Consider the following 22,894-nt stretch of genomic DNA (forward strand, 5'->3'; position numbering starts at 1 on the left):
ATACTGAGTGCGTGTGTACTACCGAACATACAGTTACAGCCACGGACTACGGTTGCTTTGACCAGGTGGTATTTATAGCATAGGGGCGGGAGTCGCGGGACGCTTCAGATTCTAGAGAGCATTTGATTGGACAGAAGATGTGATGAGAAGCTGAAGTCCAAGGTGATGTCATAAAAATTCATAATCTTAAGGCTAATATATGCATACTAAGAGCAAAAAAAAATGACCTTTTGATTTCAGGGGGGCTTTAAACTCCACTAGGGCTGGATGACATGTTGCAGACATGACCAAGGCTTCGTCTGGATGCTATTTCCCCCGATCAATCTGCTCCCGGGAGTTCTAGAGTATGGTTCTCAGACCTATGTCTCTTCTCAATGGCTCTCCATGGGAGATTCCCATCAGGAGGGACCTTCTGTCCCAGGCAGGGGGCAAAAACCTTTGCCCGGACTTGTGGGTTTGACCCCTGAGGGGACCAACTCATGAACACTGATCTCTCAACTGAGGTTGTTGAAACCATCCTAACTCTAGAACTCCCTCCACGAGGAAACTATATGCCTTGAAGTGGATAGTCTTTACTTCAAGGTGCAGGAATCGCCAGTTGGACACAGTAACTACCTGGTTGGTTCAGTGATGGAGTTCCTTCAGGATTGCTTTTCTGCTGGGCCATAGCTGCTTACTTACATCTAGGGATACACCCTCTGGTATCATGTTATCTTCATGCCACACTGAGGTGAAGACCTGCTATAGATGCCAGAGTTCTGAGGCTTTCTCGCTCAGTACTCTTGCAGGTCTTTTATCCTCCTCTATTTGTGTCACACGTCTTGGCATTAACAAGAGAAGCTCCAGGGTCTCAGGTGCTTATGTACTAAGCTGTGCTCGAAATGATTCACACTAGGACAGGCAGTTTTCAGTATGGCATTGTGGGTATTATTGTCTCCATAGCGTTGTTACTTCTGACGCAGAACGAGTTCCCTCAAAGGGTTGCGACACGTCTCAGGTTACGACTGTAACCATTGTTCCCTTAGAAAGGAACGAGATGTTGCGTCGCCCTGCCATACTTCCAGCATGCCTGTGTGCAACTTACTTCTGCCAATCAGAAGCTGACTATGTTTGGTCCAGGTATCCTTTATAGCTTCCGCGTAACGCCAACACGCATCACTGTACGACGTTCCACCAATGAGTGATTAAACAGGTGCTTCAGATGCAGTCATGCAGAGGCATTCCCATAGCTTCACTACTTCTGACACAGCGTCTCATTCTCCTTCTCAGGGTTACAGTCGTAAGATGTTTTCAATATAAATATATACAGTACATATATATATTACATTATTTATGGGGAAATTGTCTTTCTCAAATGGTTTGCTTTGCTTACTCACTGAAGCAGGCAGCTCAATGACCTTCACTTCAAAGCATCAATTTTAACCTGTTCTCCACGTTCCCTTTCTTCCGTCAATGTTTTCATCTCTGTTCAGTGCTGTTTTCTATTAGCTCTTGCATTGACTACAGTACGCTATTTTCTACTCAATAGTTTTTGCATGCTTCTCTCTTTTAAACTCTGACATCCTTCTTTCTCCTTTGCCTTTTTGCTTTTTGTGTACTTTTTCCACCTGTATCTAAAGACTTTATCAGACTTCACTCTGTTTAGACTGAACGAATCAGACTTGTGTTCCAGGCCTCTGAGCTTTTCATGTTACACTGTCTACATCAGCATCTCAACTGGTTTTGCTTCAAGAACCAGATTTTATAATGATTGTTCATGACAAAAGATATGGGAAGTCTTTTCTATCTTGCAAAATACTTTAGTCTGGTCCATTTTGCAGTTTACTCTTAATAAGAACCAGCCACATAGACAGGAAGAAACCGTCTTCTGACTTCTGTTAAAGTGACAACAACATTTGGTTTGGTTTTGATGTGCTGTTTATAGATTTAAACAATAAAGTATGTGATTTTGCATGCATATCGTCATTTTCCATTTGCAGACTTTAATATTAGTTTGTGGGATGTATTGCGCCTATAAGTGGGAACAATTTGTTTTATTTTATTCATGTAATCACCGTGTTGACCTTATGTGTCTCTCTGTCTGTATAGTTTGGAGGTGGAGAATGGACCCTCTATCGGCTGCAGTCCATTGGACCTACAAGTGTCACCGGGCTCTGGTATGGTCCTGCATCCCAACATGGCCAGTCACGGGCAACGGCGAGAGTCTTTCCTTTACCGCTCCGACAGTGACTATGACCTCTCGCCCAAATCCACCTCTCGCAACTCCTCCCTTGTTGGAGAACAGTTGTGAGTAAAAAATCAGCACTTTACACCTTTACTGGCACAATAATACACCGATACTGGTACAATAAATCAAAGGTGCTTAGTCCAGTTACAGTTTATAACAGTTTGTTGAAAATTGTGAGCCAAATACAATTTACTTTTTCAAGTAGATTTTTGAAGTGTGTATCCATGAATGCGTTCCCTTTAATGTTGCCCACAACTCCAATGGAAGTCGAGAAGTGGTGAGAAATGCTATAGCAAAATGTAAAAAAAATTAATAAACATCCTAACTAGATAAATGTCAATAATTTACACAAAAACAGCACTATTTATTTGTTTGTACGGAAGCCTTAAGAGTACATTTTTAATTTTCTTGTGATCTCGACATAACAAAAGTTGTTTTCTTTTGCTCTTGACATAAAAAAACAATAATAACTGCAATAAAGTTGGTTTGATATTCGACATTCTGTCTTTTCTTTAACATTAAATGATGTTGAGAACAAATCTGAGCAAACAAGCTTAGTTTCATGAATTGATGATGCTCGGGAGGCTAACAGCAAATTCTAAACTGTGATGTTACCTTTGCCCACTAGAGGAAGCCACAGGATAATGAATCTTTAATCTTTTTCTATCGGTTTCCATCCACTTGAATGGAAACAAATGCATAGATCTGGTTCCTTCTCATATAACCTGGCACCAGCTCAGAAGCACATGCAGCACATTTACTTTTTACTAACATGTCTTAAGTTATATGACAGTTTATGCTGTGTAGTATTTCTGCATTCCAGTATTATACAATATCATAATTTCTCCAAAAATATTTAACAAATAAACATTATATACTTTTTCAAATGTTTAATTGGTCATGGGCCATTGGTGCTTGGACCAGATGAGGTCAATATAGATCTATTTAGTTTCTAAATTATGCTTTACGTGCATGATCTGAACGAGATACAGCATGAACTACCACTATTTTGTGATTGCACGTCATTTAATCTTGAAGAAAAGATTGAATTTCTAATGAATGTCCAATATTAAACCAACTTTAGAGATAGAGATCATGAGAAAACAACTTTTGTTGTCGGAATCATGTGAAAATTAAGTTGTGATCACGAGAAACAACTTTTGTTAGGTCAAGATCATGAGAAAATTAAGTCGAGATCACAAGAAAACGATTTATTTATTTATTTACTCTTTCTTAAAGCTATTTGATCTTTTTTTATTCATTTTATTTTTTTATTTATTTGTAGTTTTTAAACTGCATTTGTTTGTTTGATTTTACCACATGTATGTTAGTCTTTTATTTACTTATTTATTCATTTGTTTACATATTTTAGTTTTTTATTTTATGTTATATTTTTATTTTATTATTTATTTAGTAGTTTATTATTTTTTTACATTTATTTATTATTATTTTTGTTATATAATTTTTTTCAATTTTTTATACTATTTTTATACTATTGTAATTTTTTTCATCTTCATTTTTTTAGCCTCCTCTGAGAAATTGTCCTTGACAAATTATTCCACAGTCTAATATAACTTCCAACGTAATTTAGCTCAAAATCGGTACACACCTGAATCAGTAAAGGTCTTGAGGTTCACCACACCACACACCTACAGGCAAGTGTGTGAGAGCAGGTTTGCTGCTAAGATCTCCACGAATAGGACTCGTCTGCAATAAATCATTCAAGTCTTTGCAGCTGCAGTTCAAAAAGAAGAGATACTACAGAAGCAATGCAGAAATAATGCATAACATAACCTATTTAAATCTGAGAGACAGTTTGGTCTTAACATATTGCTCAGTATATTACATGAAGTATGAAGTAAACAACTAATAAAGTAATTTATTTAGTACGGAATGCAAATTATTCTAGCATGGACAATACAGCATAAAGGTTTTGTATTCTGTATGATTTTTTTGTGTTCTTTGGTTGTCAGACATGGTGAAGATCTGATAGTCACTCCTTTTGCTCAGGTACGTTTAGCTTTAGCTTTCTGGAATGGACGACTATAATGAACAAAATGTGAATGATTTTACACGTGTGGACTGTGTCACGTCCTTTAATATCTGTTTTGCTGTCATTTTATTCAATAGGTGCTTGCAAGTCTTCGCACTGTGAGGAATAATGTCAGCTTCCTGACAAATGTGGCATGTCCCTCCAGCAAGTAAGTGACGTTTACATGCGTTTCATAAAATGTAATATGAAAAAATACCACAAGAGGGCAGAACTCACTTAATATGTTTTGTCAGACTGGATGGATGCGACACTAACCTACTGGCCTTCATTCTTATAATGATAATAGTGTAATGATGTCTATTGAAATGTCTATTGATGCTAAGTCTAGTGTGATCAGTTGGTGATGGAATTATCAGTTTCTATTGAATGTTTTCTCATTTATTTTCCTGCTCTTCTTTCTAATGTATTTATTTTTCTGCTCCCCTTAATAGAAGATCACCAGTCAGCAGTCAACCGCCAATGACCAAAGGCAACCTGTCAGGTAAGATCTTCTGAATCCATTCACAGACGTTAGACTGAGGAAAGTTCCCTTACAGTGCTTGTAAACCTCAATGTAAATACTCATATCATCTTCACTTGAAGCAGTATCGTGAAGGGTCGACTATGATTTGTGTCCCTAAAGTGGCAAACATTGCCTTAGTTGAGAGAGCGTTAAAGGATCCTGGGGAAAAGGGTAATCTCAGGGGAAGATGTAAAACGTTTCAAATTTGATGTCACCTGGGAGCCTTTTCGTATTTCACCTCAAAACAGACATAGGTAAATTAAATACAAATGAATACAAATACAGCATTAAAGGCCCAATGAAGTGGCTTGACAATCGCATGTTTCTTTGCTATGTCTGGACGGAACATATTGAAGGACCCAATCAATCTTTCCAAAAAAAATTATGCTTATGCTTGAGTCCAAGATGAGCAGTCAATATTTTCAGTTTATTTATTTATTTATTTATTTATTTAATGCTTTATTTCGAACATAAACATAAAACAAGTAACAAAAGAAAGTAAACTGAAAAAAAAAAAACAAAAAAAAAAAAAACAATTTATGTTAATAATATTAAAAACCAACATGTCCGAAAAGGAGTAGGATGAAGCATAAGCTTATTAAAACCTACCCCTTCTCCACTATTCAATAAACAATCAGGGAACAGTTCAGTTTGCCATATTATCTTGGGGTGTTTATGGGGTTTCATGGGGTGTTCAAATGCAGTGGTGTAAAGTATTTGAGTAAAAGTAATTAGTACCTGTGCTTAAAGGGGTCCTTGATTATGATTTCACTTTTCTAACTTTAGTTAGTGTGTAATGTTGCTGTTTGAGGATAAACAACATCTGCAAAGTTACGACGCTCAAAGTTCAATGCAAAGGGAGATATTTGCTTTTACAGAAATAGCTTTTAAAGGGCTAAAACAAACGGCTGGTAGGGACTACAGCGAGCTTTTCCCCGGGATGGTGACATCACAAACCCTAAAATTGACATAAACCCTTCCCCTGGGAACACGCAATAAAGGGGGTGAGGCGGCATGTTGGGCTGCTTTAGAGAAGAGGAAGAGTTGTTGTCGCTGTTTTTTACACCCCGGAAAACGTTTGTTTTCTGATGAACTTAGAGAGGTTCAAATGTAATTGTAACACTGTTCCTGAACATTATAACCTCGATGTTTGTCTGTGCGCTGCACATTTTACGGAGAACAGCTTTCAGAAGAGAGTGCAGGCTATACACACACAAGCATCTCCTGAAAGACGTAACGTTAGTCATTCCCATTTTGTCGGGACAATCTGTTGTTTATGGATCACAACTTGTTCGTATGTCTTATTATTTGTAGTCGTTTTCTATTACCGGTTCCAATTATAAGCTTTATGTAGTTTTATGATAGCTATGATGTTAAGTTACCGTTAGCCTGCTAACTAACATTACAGTATTGATGTAGTGTTTACTTGAGCTTTTGTAAGCTCTTGCTTTTGTAAGACTTCACCACAACTTAGGAAAATTATCCATGATTTTGTGATCGATTACTGTTTGTATTACCATAGTTATCCGACACATATGATTAAATGGTGGATAACATCGTATCTATAAGAAAATTACAACAAAAAACATATTACTCTGAAACGTCCTGTGAAATCTGTGCTTGCAAAGTCCGTGCTTGAAATTCGTTCTGCACAATGGTTTGAAATTGATCGTTAATATTTACATCATACAGACTGGGGAAGGAGGAGATGTAATAATGTAAAATATGTGGGGAAATTATTATTTTTTGAACAAGCAAGTATGAAAACATATTCTAGTACACCCCAAAACCAAATCAAGACTTCGTAAAAGTGCATAATAGGACCCCTTTAAGAATCTTTTTGGCTACTTTGTAATTTGACTGAGTATCAAAGATATCAGCTTCTTTATCTCTCTCCTTGACTAGAGTTTTGAATAAGTATTTGTACTCTTTACTCCAATACATTTGGGTGTTAGGGTGTTCAATCACTCGTTACATTTCGCATGACATCTAACTTTTTCTGCAGCAGTTTATTTATTTCTGCTACAAAAGTGATATCGCCTACAGGGCATTGAAGGTACTATATCTTGTGTGTTTAGCTCTTACTCACCCAATCTTGTTGAGGCTACTTTACGTGAATGCGAGTGCATTAGCAGGTAGTTGTGAATCGCAGGTGTTTCATATATGAGATGAGGACATGACTGCCTTATGAGGCCAAAACCAGCACATCCTGTGCAAGTAGGCTTTGACTATTTCTCTTTACTTAACCATTCATCTGTTATATTGAAGAAACCCTTTTGAAGGATATTGGTTTACTTATGCCCTTTTTGAGCACTTAAGCTTAACTGAGACTTGAGTGTCTGTAGACATTTAAGAGGCTGTTTTGTCGATTGCAATATTGAGGTGTTCAGTTTTATTTTGACTTAAGAAAATAAACATTAGAAAGTTTCTTGTTTTTCACTGGCATTGAATAGGCATTGAAGACTTTGAGCCTATTCAGTACAAGTAAAATACTTAAGTACTGTTAAAATCACAACCTCTAAGACTTTTACTAAAGTCGTATTGAAATTGATGACTGAAGCAACACTAAAGAACTTTTCCTCTGCGGTCGCCCTACAGGTTTAAAGCGGAATTGTTCATTACCGCTGTCATAAATAATTTAGCCTACCGTAATTTTAGCAGCTACCGTCGCATGCACGCTCGCTGTTGATCCAGCGCTGGCTTTGGAATGAGCGATGTCCACAGACAAGGTAGAGTGTGTTGCATGATTTCATGAAAGTATGATGTATTGCGACATCAGAAACGAAGAAAAACAAAATAATGACTAATATAACGCTTGACGTAAAGCAAGTCAAATTTGTAGTTTTCTTATGTCTCACTCGAACTACAGAAACGCGACCCGATCTGGCAAACTTGCATAGTGTGGTTATAGCAGATATAGCACCACAAAGCGAATCCAGAAGTGCCTTTCACCCTGTTACGACTTGATGAACCACTGATACGGTTTTGGAAACATTATTTAAGGTAAAAAAAGTTATTTAGTCTTGCTTTAAAACTTGTTATGGTGTCATTTTCGTTGCAAGGTATCTGTACTTTTACTTACGTATGGTTTTCAGGTACTTAAAAAACCTCTGTTCAAATGCAATAAATGTTGTTATTACATTGACATACTTTATTATGTAAATAATAAATTGGTGAATTAATTATATTTTTTGTTAATTGTCTTAAAAATAAGCATCATTTTCACAATGCAATGGATAACAATTCCTTTTGATTCTGGGGTGAAATGTAAGCCGGGCATGTTCTTGTTTTTGTGGAATGAAGCAGCAGGTGTCGTTGGGCTCTTGTGCACGTTTTAAACACTCCCTTATCACGGTTAGTACAATGGCCACCGCAACTCTCCATCTGAGCGGCCTGAAAATCCCAGCGTCTCTGAAGAAAAGAGAAATGAGGGTGTGAGTGTGGGTGGAGGGGGGAGAATGAAAGTTTGAGTAAGATAACATGCTTGCATGTCCTCTTACACTCACACAAACCACAGAGACGCAAAGTGCGTAAATGCAGCGCCGCGACGCTTATAAAAAGCTGTGTTTATCGCATACATGTGTGTGTGTGTTTGTGCGGATGTGAAAATAGGCATGCGTGCGTAAGCATGCGAGAGCAGGATAATGTGCGCACAGCTGTTAATGAAATTCATGAAAGTGTTCAGAGGTTTTGTGCGAGAGTTTAAGTAAGTGAATCTCATTAAACATATCCGGGTCATATTCCTCCCCAAAATCTGAAATAAAAAAATTCTGAATAAAATATATTAGTATTGTTATTTAAATTAGGGGTGAAATTGCATTTAATTGCATTAATGGAACCATGTATGTGTGTGCATTTTTTTTATTTAGACCTATACAGAGAGAAAAAACAACCACATAAAAGATCAAATACACACATATGTGGACTTTTAATATACTAGGCAATATTTCTACTGCATATATACATTTATTTTGTGATTGCATTGTTCCAGCCCAGTTTTTGATCATGGTAGTGAATTTACAGGCCTACATCATGGTATTATTTGTACAAGATTTGAACGTAAACGAATAATGGGAATATTAAATATATATATATATATTTAATTATCATTATAGTGAAGAGAATAAAAGTGCTCAATTGTCATGAAAATAGTCACAGTTCAAAAAAATCTTAAATCGTCCTAAACCAGGCCTTTTATGCTAAATATAATTCCTTTTTTCTTCTGATATGCAAGGTGAAATGTGAGATTGTACAATGTTTTTGTAAGATTTGGCCAAGTGGTTTTTGGTTTATGCTGCAAAAAAAAAAGTCATGCTCACATGTGTAGTAAATGCCTGCAGGGGTGTGTGTGTGTGTGTGTGTGTGTGTGTGTGTGTGTGTGTGTGTGTGTGTGTGTGTGTGTGTGTGTGTGTGTGTGTGTGTGTGTGTGTGTGTGTGTGTGTGCGCGCACGCGCTCCAGGTGTAAAAAGCTTTCGCCACTGATCTACTGAGCTGAGAGTTGAGAGGAGGGGGGCAAAGGATTGTGGGATGTTTTGGTTCCTGTTTCAGAGGCCTCTTAGCCTCATTGACGTCATTCACCACCCACCAACCAGTACCTTCACTTCCTGTGCGTTTGAAAGCGTAGACGCCTCATGGTCCTGGCAGGAAGATACACACTCACTCACTCACTCACACGCTGAAAATGGTGGAAAACTCTGCTCACGTACGTTGCACAAGCGTTTTAAGTTCGAAATCAGAGTATATCTAATGTTGTGCAGTCCTCACGCAGACCGCTGTCCCTGATGGCTTGTTGCGTGTGTAATAACACAGCATGAGGATGTTGCTGTTATTTGATTACGGGGACTTCATTGCTTAATACTTTTACTGAAATGTGTCATGACTAAATGCTTGACTTTCACTTTTACTCTATTTTTTACAACAGTTTAACTCATTAACATGGCGAGGCTACACAAGGGTCAGGCTGACACTGGCCCACTCAGATTGACGGCTAGTACTCTTAAAGGATAATTCCGGTATTTAACACCTTGAGTCTATATTGTAGTTTGTTTTGGATGAACAAGAGTGGTGGACAACATTTTTTTGACAATGGTTCCTCTCTCGAGTTTTTGACTATAATAGAATTGGCCATGGACCCATTTAACATTGGAGTCAATGGGCATGTCCGAAAATGTCATTAAAACAGCCAATAATGTTCGTTTACAAAACTGTTAAACTCACTGAGTGATTAGTGGTGTTAGTTGATGTTCCAGAAACAAAAAGTGTTGCGAAATACAGTTTCTGTCGTGTTTTATTCGTCATTTTGTAAAATCCCATTGAATTCTGTTGAAGGACTGAGTGCTTGTTAATATAAATGCGCTACCGGAAACGGAAAGGGGGCTGTTTACATTTGGTCGATGTAGTCTTTTTGCTCGCTTCCGTTTCTTATAAGGCTAGCGAGCAGAGCAACTGTGCTCCGGGAGAGTAAGCGAAATAAACAAACAAAACCTTGAAAATATTGAAAGACGTGACCACTGACCAGTGCAATATGAAGTTGAACTCGACTGTGACCGTGAGTGTCCCGCGAGACATAAACATCAGTTATCGCCATCAAGTGGTCGGGAGTGTGCTAACGCTTCAGATTCAAATTTTGAGCGGAAGTTACACGGTTGTGAAGTGTCTGAAAAAATAGTTCCACTATAGCAAAATAAACGGATTGGAATCATATATTGCGACGATATATTGTTTATAATCATCAACGAACACCACTAACCACTCGGTGAGTTTAACAGTTTTGTAAACAAACATTATTGGCTGTTTTAATGACATTTTCGGACATGCCCATTGACTCCAATGTTAAATGGGTCCATGGCCAATTCTATTATAGTCAAAAACTCGAGAGAGGAACCATTGTCAAAAAAATGTTGTCCACCACACTTGTTCATCCAAAACAAACTACAATATAGACTCAAGGTGTTAAATACCGGAATTATCCTTTAATCAAATGAGATACAAAAAAAATATTTGTAGGAAAGGAGAAAAAAATCATGCATACATGACAATAATAATTGCTCAAATACATGAATTTAGCGGATGTCACTCACAAAAGTTTGCAAAGATGCTGGTCAAGCATGAAAAACTAAACTTTTATTCAAATTCTGAATTTATTATATATCGCCTAGAAAGCGTGCAAAGAGCGCTCCGCTCGGGTTAGTGTATTCTAACTTAAACACCTCTGATTGAACATTGCGTTCAAGAAATCAACAGATATGTTTGTGATTGGCCACATTGTTCGACGCTGTAAAAAGAAACCTTTGACGCTCTCCAGAGCGCAAACACATATAAGCAAGGGATTGTTTGCCAAATTGCCATTATGCTATTACGGAGAAAACTGATCCTAGACCAGATGTCATGGGCAGCTTTTCCCTATAAAAGCAATCAGAAGCAGCAGTGGTTTGTGTAAAAATATATATATATCCCACTATCAAGTCACAAGGGGAAGGCTAAGAAATTAATTTTCTTTAAAAATTTCTGGCCTCGCAACTGATACATTATTAAATAATGAATTTAAAGGGATAAAAATGAAAGTTGTTGTATGCACTTCTTAATTCCAGAACAGGATGTTGGTAATAAACAGTTTCAGTTCCCAATTGACTTGCATTGTATGGACATAAAATGCTATGGAAGTCAATGGGAACCGAAACTGTGGGAATCAATATTCTTCAAAATAACATATTTTGTGTTCAGCAGAAGAAAGAAATGACATGAGGGGGAATAAACGATGAGGGAATTTTTATTTTTCTGGCGGACTAACCCTTTAATACATAATAAGTACATACTCAAAGAGAGATAAACAGACCATAATCTATTATTTATTAGCATGGTTGCAATTTATGTCTGTGGGCAGAAATGAACTAGGCCTCATATCAAAGGTACCATGGGAAATTACAAAAATGCACCAAATATTTATTCTTCTTTTTTTAAATCTATCTAATCGTTGCTATATTTGATTATATCTTATTCTGTGTCTGTATCTAGTTTAGTGTGGGTTTAAGTACATATAAATAGACAGCATATTTTATCTTTTCATTTAAAAATTTTTTTATTTTTATTATATATATTTATTATACATTTTGATTATTATTGATTTAATTATTATTGTTGATTTTAATAGTAAGAGCAATAATGACCGTAATTATTGTTGTTATGAAGTAATTCATGTTGTATTCATGGATGTCTTTTTTGTTGTTGTTGATTTTAGTCATAATCGCCATCATCATCATTATCATCATCAAAAATAAGCAACAAATTTATACAACAAACACAACCAGACGAACCAAACTGTCCTGTAGCTTCTATAAATAAACGTCTTTCATTGTAAAAACAGTGTTCAACAGACTCTATTGAAAACAAAATTGCCACAATTCACAAGTTATATGTATAACAAAACACTTCAGCTGCGTGTCTTCAACTGAATCTGCAGCAGAGAGAGAGATTTAATTTCCCACTTTCTATTTTTTGTTGTCATTGTGTCGTCATAGGACCTTTTTGCCAGTGCCCTGGCCGTGAACCACGGCTTCATAAAACACTTCCAGAGAAATTAGGGAGGGAGAGAAGGAGAAGAAAAAGCATAAAATGAAGAAAAGAACTTTCATCAGGAGCTCTTCGGGGAGAGAGGTCTGATCCTCTGGCCCGTGTTTGTACTTTCTCATGTAAATCTGTCTCTCACACTGCCAAGGGCCCGTCATGCTGGAGAAGCAAGGTCGTGCAGCAGACTATCAGGATGAATGAACGTTTAATAACGGAAAAAGCAGCTGTGTGAAATCACTGTCTGGACCGGAGCTCTGTGATCGGGCTCATACAACTTAGTACTTTTCAAGCAAAAAGTAAAGAAAGTAAGCTTGTCAGGTTTCACCTTGTAATGCAAGTATTTAAGTATATAATACAATACTATTTCAAATGAAGACAATAGTGACACTTTCTGGTTTGTCAGAGGCTATAGTGGGACATGTTTAAAGTTAATGTGATTCTTTGGTTACTCTATTAGGACACTAAAACATCCACTTAAAAAATCACCAAAACACTGGTTGGTTAAAAGTTATAGCAAAATAGGCATTGCATAATGTCTGTCTGTTATCGTCTCTGCATACAGATCAGACTGGATGTGAATCAGTAAACAGTTTTTGTGGTTACCTGTGCTGATGCAACTGTTAGGGGTTATGAACCATATTAGCAAGACTGTTGCAGGTTTGCTTTTGCTCATATTCTGATGAGATTATTGCAGGATGTGTAAACAACATGTGCGTACACACATACATCTGCATCTGCATGCTAGAGTATGCGTGTGTTTGCGTGTTTTTGTACTGAATCCGCTAGCTTATTTTGGTACATGAAACCCTGGTGGTAGAAGTTTTTGGGGGAAAAAGCTAGACTTTTTTTTTTCTTAATAATTTTTCTTATAATTCTTAATAATTATACTTATTTATTACCTAACTCTGCAAATATAACCTCATTAACTATTACAACTAAATCCAAATGTATAGCTACTGTAGCTATCTATCTAACTTACTTACAATTTTACTTATTTATTTACTTACACTTACTTATTTACATACACTTTTACATACACTTACTTACTCACACTTATTTACTTACTTTTACTTATTTACTTACACTTATTTTACTTACCGGTTTTTACTTACTTACTTTTACTTATTTATTTACACTTGCTTTTACTTATTTACTTACACTTACTTTTGCTTATTTACTTACACTTACTTTTACTTATTTACTTACACCTACTTACTCACACTTATTTACTTACACCTACTTACTCACACTTATTTACTTACACTTACTTTTACTTATTTACTTACACTTACTTTTACTTATTTACTTACACTTACTTTTACTTATTTACTTACACTTACTTTTACTTATTTACTTACACCTACTTACTCACACTTATTTACTTACACTTACTTTTACTTATTTACTTACACTTACTTTTACTTATTTACTTACACTTACTTTTACTTATTTACTTACACTTACTTTTACTTATTTACTTACACCTACTTACTCACACTTATTTACTTACACTTACTTTTACTTATTTACTTACACTTACTTTTACTTATTTACTTACACCTACTTACTCACACTTATTTACTTACACTTACTTTTACTTATTTACTTACACTTACTTTTACTTATTTACTTACACCTACTTACTCACACTTATTTACTTACACTTACTTACTCACACTTATTTACTTACACCTACTTACTCACACTTATTTACTTACACCTACTTACTCACACTTATTTACTTACACTTACTTACTCACACTTATTTACTTACACTTACTTTTACTTATTTACTTACACCTACTTACTCACACTTATTTACTTACACTTACTTACTCACACTTATTTACTTACACCTACTTACTCACACTTATTTACTTACACCTACTTACTCACACTTATTTACTTACACTTACTTACTCACACTTATTTACTTACACCTACTTACACTTATTTACTTACACCTACTTACACTTATTTACTTACACCTACTTACTCACACTTATTTACTTACACTTACTTTTACTTATTTACTTAAACTTATTTTTACTTACTACTTACACTTACTTTTTTACTTATTTACTCACACTTACTTTTACTTATTTACTTACACTTACTTACTTACTTGTTTACTTACAAAAGTTCAACTGCAGCTGACCAAAAACTTCTTCCGCCAGGTTGCATATATTATATTATATTATATTATTTACAAAACTTGCAAATATGCCATTGCTAAATATGCAATTACCGGTATATATATTCAATCAATTTTATTACCCTTGTTAAGTATTTTAATATTTATAGCTCAGGGATAAATTTATGACACTGCTAATGTTTCCTGCTCTAATTGGTAAGATAAAAGACCATAACATGAATCCCTTTTGTTTCGAAATGCTTGGAAACACATTTCTTGTTGTTTCGATATTTAGGTCATTCTCAGAATTCAGTTCCCTAATCTGGTCTGAATGTTTTCTCGCAGCGCAGATCCAGTCCAGAGTTTCGACCCACCCAGGCTGCAGAGCGGCAGTGCGGGTCTCAAAGCGTGCACCCTGGTTAGTATTTGAATTATGCCATTGACGTCAGCAGAGCTGTAAAGCTGACCGGCGTCCCTTCCCTAAAGTAATTTCTGGCCAAGAGCTCTCTATGGTGCATTGTGGAGGCTGTCAAACAGGCACAAGATGAGTTGCAGACGTGAAAGAGAGTGAAAGAGAGCAAGAAAGAAAGAAAGCAAAGGAGAGGAAGTGTGAAAAGAGTTGTTTGGTGATGCTGCTAGATGTAGGTTGAGATAAAAACCACTGTTGAAGACAGTGAAAGTAAGACCCCCCGAGTAAGTGTTTCGTAGGAGCAATAAATGTCAAATAACCTACACAAGACCCTCTCGGCCCATAATGCAGATTGTGCGGCAAAACTGCAAAAGGCCCACATGCAGAATCACTTGAGGAATAAATAGTGATCATTTGTTTCAACCGAATGTATTTTTTTCAAGGTCCCATTAGTCTCCCAACAAAAATGATTTGTTTTATCATTGATGGTATTTTGAGTATTTTTTTAATTGTTTGCATGTCTTTTGTTCGGACGGCAGATAAGCACGCCCGTCATTTTTGGCAGCCGGCCTGAGTGCATTTGACCCCGATGACATAGTGTTGATTCATGGAGCTGTTTGGCATTCTAGTCCTCCTGCCCACGTGCGAAGCCCAGACAAACAAAAACAAGAGTGGGATGGTGAGAGCCAATGAGGCGTGCCAGAGGACAAACATGTGCTCGCCTCTAGAACGTGATCCAATGAGCTGAACTCCACCAATCCATCAGCTCCAACAAATAACTCAACCTCTGCACGCTCCGTTCATTTCTGTGTGGGTTAGACATGTGGGCAGGGGTCCCAGACTGTTTCATTATTTCTGGATATGTCATTTGGATCAAAATAACACTGACAAAAACATAATAGCTGTAAAGATTCACAAAATGGGTCAATGACGTGACCATCGTTTTTTCTAGCTGCCAATTTACTCAAAAATACAAAATGTGATTTGCACATACTGTAAAATAACTTTTCTAAATTCTTACAAAATAAATTATTTTCCGTATTGTGGACATCCTTATGTGTTACTGACCCATATAACAACGTTTTTTAAAATTCTTGTCACATTAGTATTTGCGGTAGTAGTCATGAATGATTTCTTGTTTAGGACTGGTGTGCTACACACTTTTGGCACTTTGCAATGGCACTTTTTTGTAGCAATCTGCCATTTCTGTCAGATGTTAAAATGGGTGAAAAACTAGACTTTCATTGAAGCAGAATCACCCAAAACACCTTGGCATCATGACGGGGAGTTTGGCAGGTGTAAGTAACATTCGCCCTTTCTTCAGAAATGTAATTGTAATTGTAATTTTTCATTTAAAGGTGACCTATTATGCAAAATTCACTTTTATATGGTGTTTGAACATAAATGTGTAGGCAGTGTGTGTACACAACCACCCTATAATGGTAAAAGTATAAAATAAAACTACTCCTTTTTTTAATTCCACATAAATCATAAGCAGTGTCTCAGAACAAGCCATCTGCAGATTCTATGCAATGTGACGTCATATTGCACAGGCCCCGCCCACAACTGCTGACGGACGCCTCCATATTAGCATAGACCCTGCCCTCAGTGAGCTCTACACTGTTTATCACTGAGTCCGATATCTTCGTTTGCTTTTTTTTGTATTCTTCATTTGGTGGCTCTGAATTGTCACAACACATCTCAAAATACTTGCTACGGATGCGAAAAACGCAGAAAATCGAACCGATCCGGAAAAAAATTATGACGGACCACGGACGAAAGTTTCGTTAAGCTAAAGGACGTAAAGCTACTAAATTTAATTCAATCACGAGCACAGTGATCGATTTTCTGTTTTTCCTTTTGTTGTGTGTTTTTGACATAACCTTGTATGTATTTAAGCGCAATAAGACGAGAAAGAGAACTTAGTTTAATACTCACGGGACTCGCCGAATGCCATCCAGTTTTTTGAGCGTGGGCTTCGGATGTGTGCGCTCAGAAAACGTCTCAGGTTACGACTATAACCCTAGTCCCCTGAGAAGGGAACGAGACGATGCGTCGATGAAGTTTTGGGAACGCCTCCGCGTAGGGCTGGGCGATAAAACGATAACGATAATTATCGCGATATCATTTTTCTCGAAAAAACGATATCAAGAGTTCGATAAATATTCGATAATGTTTTTGCGCCAAAAGCGGAACAAATCTCATTTGAACCGCGCGCCACACGGACCGTTTATCCGCTCGGCTCAAAGTCCAAACGGCAGCGCGAGCGCGAGTTCACTAGAGCAGACGCGTTTACTCTTCGGTGACCCAGTCCCGAAATTTGAAGCTTTGTCCCGCGTCCCGCAAGTCATAAGCAGTGTCCCGCATTTTAATTTTGTCTGTATTTTATTTAATCGTCCTTTAAATTACAATTCTACAATTTAAAAAATTGTTAATAAGAAAACACTGAACATGCACAGCGCAGCCGTTATTATTGGTTCTAGCCAGAGCGGGAAAACAAACACTGAGAAGAAGGGGGGAAAAAAACACACACACACACACACACAAAAAAAAAAAAATTCAAGATGCACTGAATCCGGTAAGAACGCATTCAATCTTTCTATTCTTCACTTATGGAATTTATGTGCTTATTTGGAAATGTGCTTTTTAGCGATTGGATTATTATTTTCATTTAATTATTTAGATTGAATAGACCCGTGCTGTTAAAATTAGTTTTATATTAATAGTGACGTCCACAGCGCCGGTCAGCGCCGTCATTAACATTTTTATAAAGCCTATTAGCAATTATAAGCATGTTAACATCACTGCAAAAAGATATCTAATATAAAATTAATATTTATTCACCTAGTATAATAATAGTAAGTTTTCTCCCTCGTGTCCCGCATTGTCCCGAAAATCAGGTCTGCTGACCCGCAACAGAGCAATAGCCAGGTGGTCACCCTAGTTTACTCTGATCGGTCTCGGTCACTAGATCCAGTGAGAAGCGCTTGAATTCAGCGAGGAACACAAATGTCTCAGTGATTTAAACCAGTTTAAAGGCAGATGAAACAGCGCTGACGAACAGGAGAAACACTGTGCGCAACGATACAGAGAAGCTTTTCCGTCGACACATTCCCATCATTCACCACGGATTTAACGTTACTGTAACGTTAGCCTAGTAATATTAACTGCACCATGAAATGTGCGTGGGATATATATATATTGAATTGTATAATATTATTAATGTAGACAATGTATTAAAGGACTAATTGAATATAATTACAGTTTTTAATAATGAATTTAGGCTACTGGTTTTCATAAATACCATAGAAACCATAAAGTTACATTTTATCTGTGGTTATCATGATCTAAATGCATGATGCTGGATGGCCAATGGTTAATTTAAATAAAACTAAAGAATAACAGATGTTACTGTTTTTGTTAATGAACATAAATTGTATATAGTTAAATCTGCATCCTAACTCAAGCTAATACTACTGAAATAAAGATATTTATTTTGTTAAGGAAAAATGTCAAATGTTTGAATGTTCTACCTCAGATTTGTGAATGTTCACCTGTTTGGCAAGTGTTTGTCATGATATGTTCTGACAATAAAGAGTAGTTTAAAAACAACGCTCTGGTTTCTACAGCTTTCACTATGGAGTAAAAATCTGTCTTTAAACTTGAAATAAATAAAGATTTGACATTTATCGATAATTATCGATATCGACTGATATAAAAAAAAAATATCGTGATATTTTTTTTTGGCCATATCGCCCAGCCCTACCTCCGCGTGATTACGTCTGAAGGACGTATGTCAACTAGTCCAATTGACCTTTGGCTAAGCCCCGCCCCCTTTAGTTTATGTTGCTACCTCCGACAACTTCATCTGGGCTCTGGTTTGGTATCAACATGGCTTATGCTGTGACGGCTCTTCCTCCTGGAATTTTATCAAACTTTTATAAAGCAGCAAATAAAGTGTCCGATAGAAGTAGGCAAAAGGGGCTGCAGTGTGCGTTCGAAGGCTATATTCAAGACATACAGGTGAAACGCAAGCAACAACAAGGCATCCAAATAGAGGCAAAAGCATAACGGTCACAGTCAAACAATGACCCACCGCATATCCTAATCGAGACGGAGGCTGGGACTAACAATATCAGGAGCAACACTGTTCATGCAAAGCTGGGTAGGTCTCTTCACTTCTATAATCGTTATTACAAAGCAAACGGACTACGCGAGTATAACGTTGTATTTATTAGCAGCGTGTGCTAGCGTATCAACAATTAACGTTAGGGTAGAGAACCGAAATCATAACCTAAACAGCATAAAACTGTCTAACTAGTATAACTTCACAGTAAGGTTAAAAGCAAAAATAGAGCACGCAAAAGTGTACTTGTTGATCCTTGAGGGGTTTCGCTGACTGAGGACGTCCACACAGTTTCATCCAAAGACGACACTTGTCAGGATTTTACTTCGGTTTTGGGAAGGGAAAAAAAAACGGACACCCCCCTCCAACCTCTCTGGGAAACGCGTATCTGTGTTACAAATGCCCCAGGCACAACGTTTAACCATATTTTTGATAAAACTACGACGGTAATAGCCTGCCGAGACCAAAAATATGAGACTCCTGTGTTAAAGTCAATGGAGCGCTGTGAAAAAGTGTCGGACCTCTGTGGGAGATCGTTCTTGGCTGCGCTGTGATTGGTCAATCTACATTCTAGGGCGTGGCTTAGCCAAAGGCGAATTGAGAGAATGAGCGTCACGGGCGGGTGACGTCATGACCAGGAAGAGATAAAAGCACATTCGAAAGGGAACCATATATCAGAAGTTTAGACTGATATGGCTTAAAAACGCATTTTGACAAAGTATCTGAGGCACGAGCTATACAGGCTCCGCCCTCTTCTGGAAAGCAGATTTGCATTTAAAGATACATGAACAAAAAAAGCATGTTTTTCCTCACTCAAAAATGGGCATTTACAACATGTTATTATAAATGATCTGTGGGGTATTTTGAGGTGAAACTTCACAGACACATTCTCTGGACACCTGAGACTTATATTACATCTTGTAAAAAGGGGCATAATAGGTCCCCTTATAACCCACAGTTAAAAAAAGACACATGGTCTACAGCTACAGTCTGTTTCCTTTGGATCCCTTTGAGAAAGAATTTTACCGGCATCAGCCTGTCCACTCCATTTTGAAATGACATTGAATTGGCCTTGACTATCAAAAGCATCTGAATCACATCTGTCGTGAGTTTTCTGCTTTGTGAGTCACATCCAGCAGACCAGTCGAAAACGAGAAGCTGCCGACTCTTTGCCTCTTTATGGGTGAAATCAGGAAAACCTGGCCCATATATCAGCGTTGCGGCTGGGGACACGAGGACACAGAGAGGGGCAGTGTACGGCAGGAGGGGGAGGCGGGGCGGCTGGAACGGCCAAACGCTCTCACAGAGGTGGTTTTGTGGGACAGAGAGGATGCTGGGTAAATTCACACTATGGTTTTTTGTAAAGAGAATCAAACGCTAGGCCGATCAAACAGAAAGTCAGTCGCTCTGTAGACCTTAGCAAGGAAGGTTTGGCTTCTTAAAGGTCAATGGTAAAGAGTCTCAACGTTCACTTAGTGGTGATGTACGTCATGGGGTTGGGCGAAAGGGAAATTGTGAAACACCTCTTGACATTTACTTTGAGTCTAATAATCAACTTGGCTACTGGTGTAATTGTATCAGATCTGCAGTTTCAGTGCTGCAAATGTGCAATGTCAGTATGTACATGACAAAATCTGGTTAATCAGTGTTGACGTGTGACGCCTGTAGGATTTACTGTATGTGTTTGAAGTTTGATTTGTGTTGGTACTATTGAATTTTTTTTCCTGTAATGAGACATAAATTAGATAAGATAATGCAGAAATTGATTTGTATAAATTAACGACAATACTTTTGTCTTTTTCTAATGAAGGTTATGCAAGCCACATGACCATAATGTTCATTTTGAATGTTCATCATAATGTTCATGTTCATATTTTTTGAAAAGTGGGGATTTACGTACATGTGTACAAATGACATTGCCCAGCACAGTTTGTCATGATGATTTCTGAGGTGAGATTCTTCGCCCTGTTTTGATAGGAAACAATGTTCTGGCGTTGTCAAGATTATATCTGCTACTGTATTTGTTGTAGTGGAACTATTGAACTTTACTCCCTTTAAACCAGGTGTCACGCTATGTTTTAGGTTTATTTGATAAATAGAAAGAACAAAAGAACAGCATTTATTTGAAATAGAAATCGTTTGTAGCATTTTTGATCAATTTAATGTATCCTTGCTGAATAAAAGTATCAGTTTCTTAAAAAAAAAAAAAATATGACAATATAATATTTATGTTTTACAAATATCTCAAATCCTCTGATTTGACCAAAATGATCCTAACCATAATTTTAGACATCAATAGTGGCACATGCTTGGCTTCATTTAGGCCGCTGGTGAAAGTTGCCCAGTCGTTGTTCTCTCGAGCTCCCGTGGCGATGACATATTGATGCTGTTATTCGTGTGTATCCATGCCAGGCTTCAGATCTACACACACGGCTTAAATGGACTCCATATGTGAAACATCTTGAGCGCAGGAGGCTTCTCTAAAATGACCTTATACATCAGGAGTAATGCACTGTATATCCCTCACAGACGTCAGCAGGGTTAATGCAAACCCTGCGCTCGGTTTTACAGCGGGTGCGCACGTGGGATCCGGAGCTCATTGTTGGATGTGGTCACTTTATTTGTAGGTGCTCGCTGGAACTCAGTGATTAACTCATCAATTAAACTTGAGGGATAAACTTTACTGAAGCGTTTGCGTTCGTGCTAATCGATGCATGTGGTATTCGTGCCACATGACCAATCACAGGAGCATGATGATGAATACCATAGTAATTAATTGGCTGTCTTAGTCAATCCACAGCAGAAAGCCACACTTGCTGAATGTTTTGTCTCTTCTAACCGTATACATATTGGGAACTATATTCTCAGAAGGCGAAGCACTGCTACTTGGGCGGAGTGATTTGCTCGTAGCACCTGAGAAGCCCCGTGGTGAGGAGCCGAGAGTTCGCTCAGTGTTGCGCTAATCCCTCCGCAGAAGTAGCAGTGCTTCGCCTTCTGAGAATATAGTTCCCAGTATACGGTTAGAAGATGGCTGTGTCTCATGTGACCTTGTTATTTGTACACACTGTGACTATACAAATCACAACATGTAAATAGGAAAATGTTGGCGTTATTTTGTCACTTATGGGAGCAGTATGCTAGCTGGAGCCGTTTACCTCCAGTCTTTGTGCTAAGCTAGGCTAGCGGTGGGTGCGTCAGTCAGAGTTACGGCACGCACGGAGTTAAAAAGGGTATGTATGGACTTATCGAACTCTGGGGGATACGGTGAATAAGCTAAAGTCCCAAAAAGTCGACGTGTTCCTTTAAATCGGGCCTTTTTTCTTGCTAAATGTTTGTATTTAAATGACAATGGTTTGGCCTAAGATATTATTGTGATTTTAAAAGGTTAAATGTTATGTGGGGATAATATGAGGCCTGAACAATGCTCAAGTATGAACACAGGAACTTCTAGTAATCTCGATTCGCATGCCACTGCAAACTGTGTCAGAGTGCAATTCATAATGCAACGCAAGGACATTTGCATTGTCAGCATTGCCACAGTTAGTTTTTAACAGTGGAAGCACATTACATTTCTGATCATTGCTTTCGCAATAACATGATCATCAAACTTTAAACGGCATATAAATCAAAACTGCCTGATGTTACTGAAAGAAATGTCGACCCTTTGGGGGTTGATGGACATCTACACTATGTATTTTGATCATTGTTCTGAATCCGATCCAGACATAGTCTTTGACAAAAACACGATTTCCTCAGCTTTTTGTTTAAAATTAAACTTTAAATGTAAACCCACATTTAAGTGTTGATTAAAAACCCACATTAAAAGAATGCATGAAGCTAGAATAAATTTTACAAAAGCAGTCTCTGCTCTTTCTTT

At 37.5% G+C, this 22,894-nt stretch overlaps 1 protein-coding gene across 2 annotated transcripts in view; it reads left to right on the plus strand.

The window, feature by feature from the left end:
• The window catches only part of LOC306999211 (3',5'-cyclic-AMP phosphodiesterase 4B-like), a 49,892-nt gene that overhangs the window by 25,020 nt on the left and 1,978 nt on the right, over positions 1 to 22,894 (plus strand). Inside the window, exons 4-9 of one of the 2 annotated variants that reach the window (XR_013797770.1) lie at positions 2,089 to 2,286; positions 4,201 to 4,237; positions 4,358 to 4,428; positions 4,712 to 4,761; positions 12,300 to 12,653; positions 14,833 to 14,843. Coding sequence is in view for 1 of the 2 variants with exons in the window: in XM_079613728.1 (XP_079469854.1) it covers positions 2,089 to 2,286; positions 4,201 to 4,237; positions 4,358 to 4,428; positions 4,712 to 4,761 (356 nt within the window). In the remaining variant the exon portion in view is untranslated. Of the gene's footprint in view, positions 1 to 2,088; positions 2,287 to 4,200; positions 4,238 to 4,357; positions 4,429 to 4,711; positions 4,762 to 12,299; positions 12,654 to 14,832; positions 14,844 to 22,894 lie in introns of those variants that run through there. The other variant, XM_079613728.1, reaches the window with a different exon arrangement.

The sequence above is a fragment of the Phoxinus phoxinus genome, assembly GCF_949152265.1.
Source record: "Phoxinus phoxinus genome assembly, chromosome: 5".
NCBI classification, from domain to species: domain Eukaryota; kingdom Metazoa; phylum Chordata; class Actinopteri; order Cypriniformes; family Leuciscidae; genus Phoxinus; species Phoxinus phoxinus.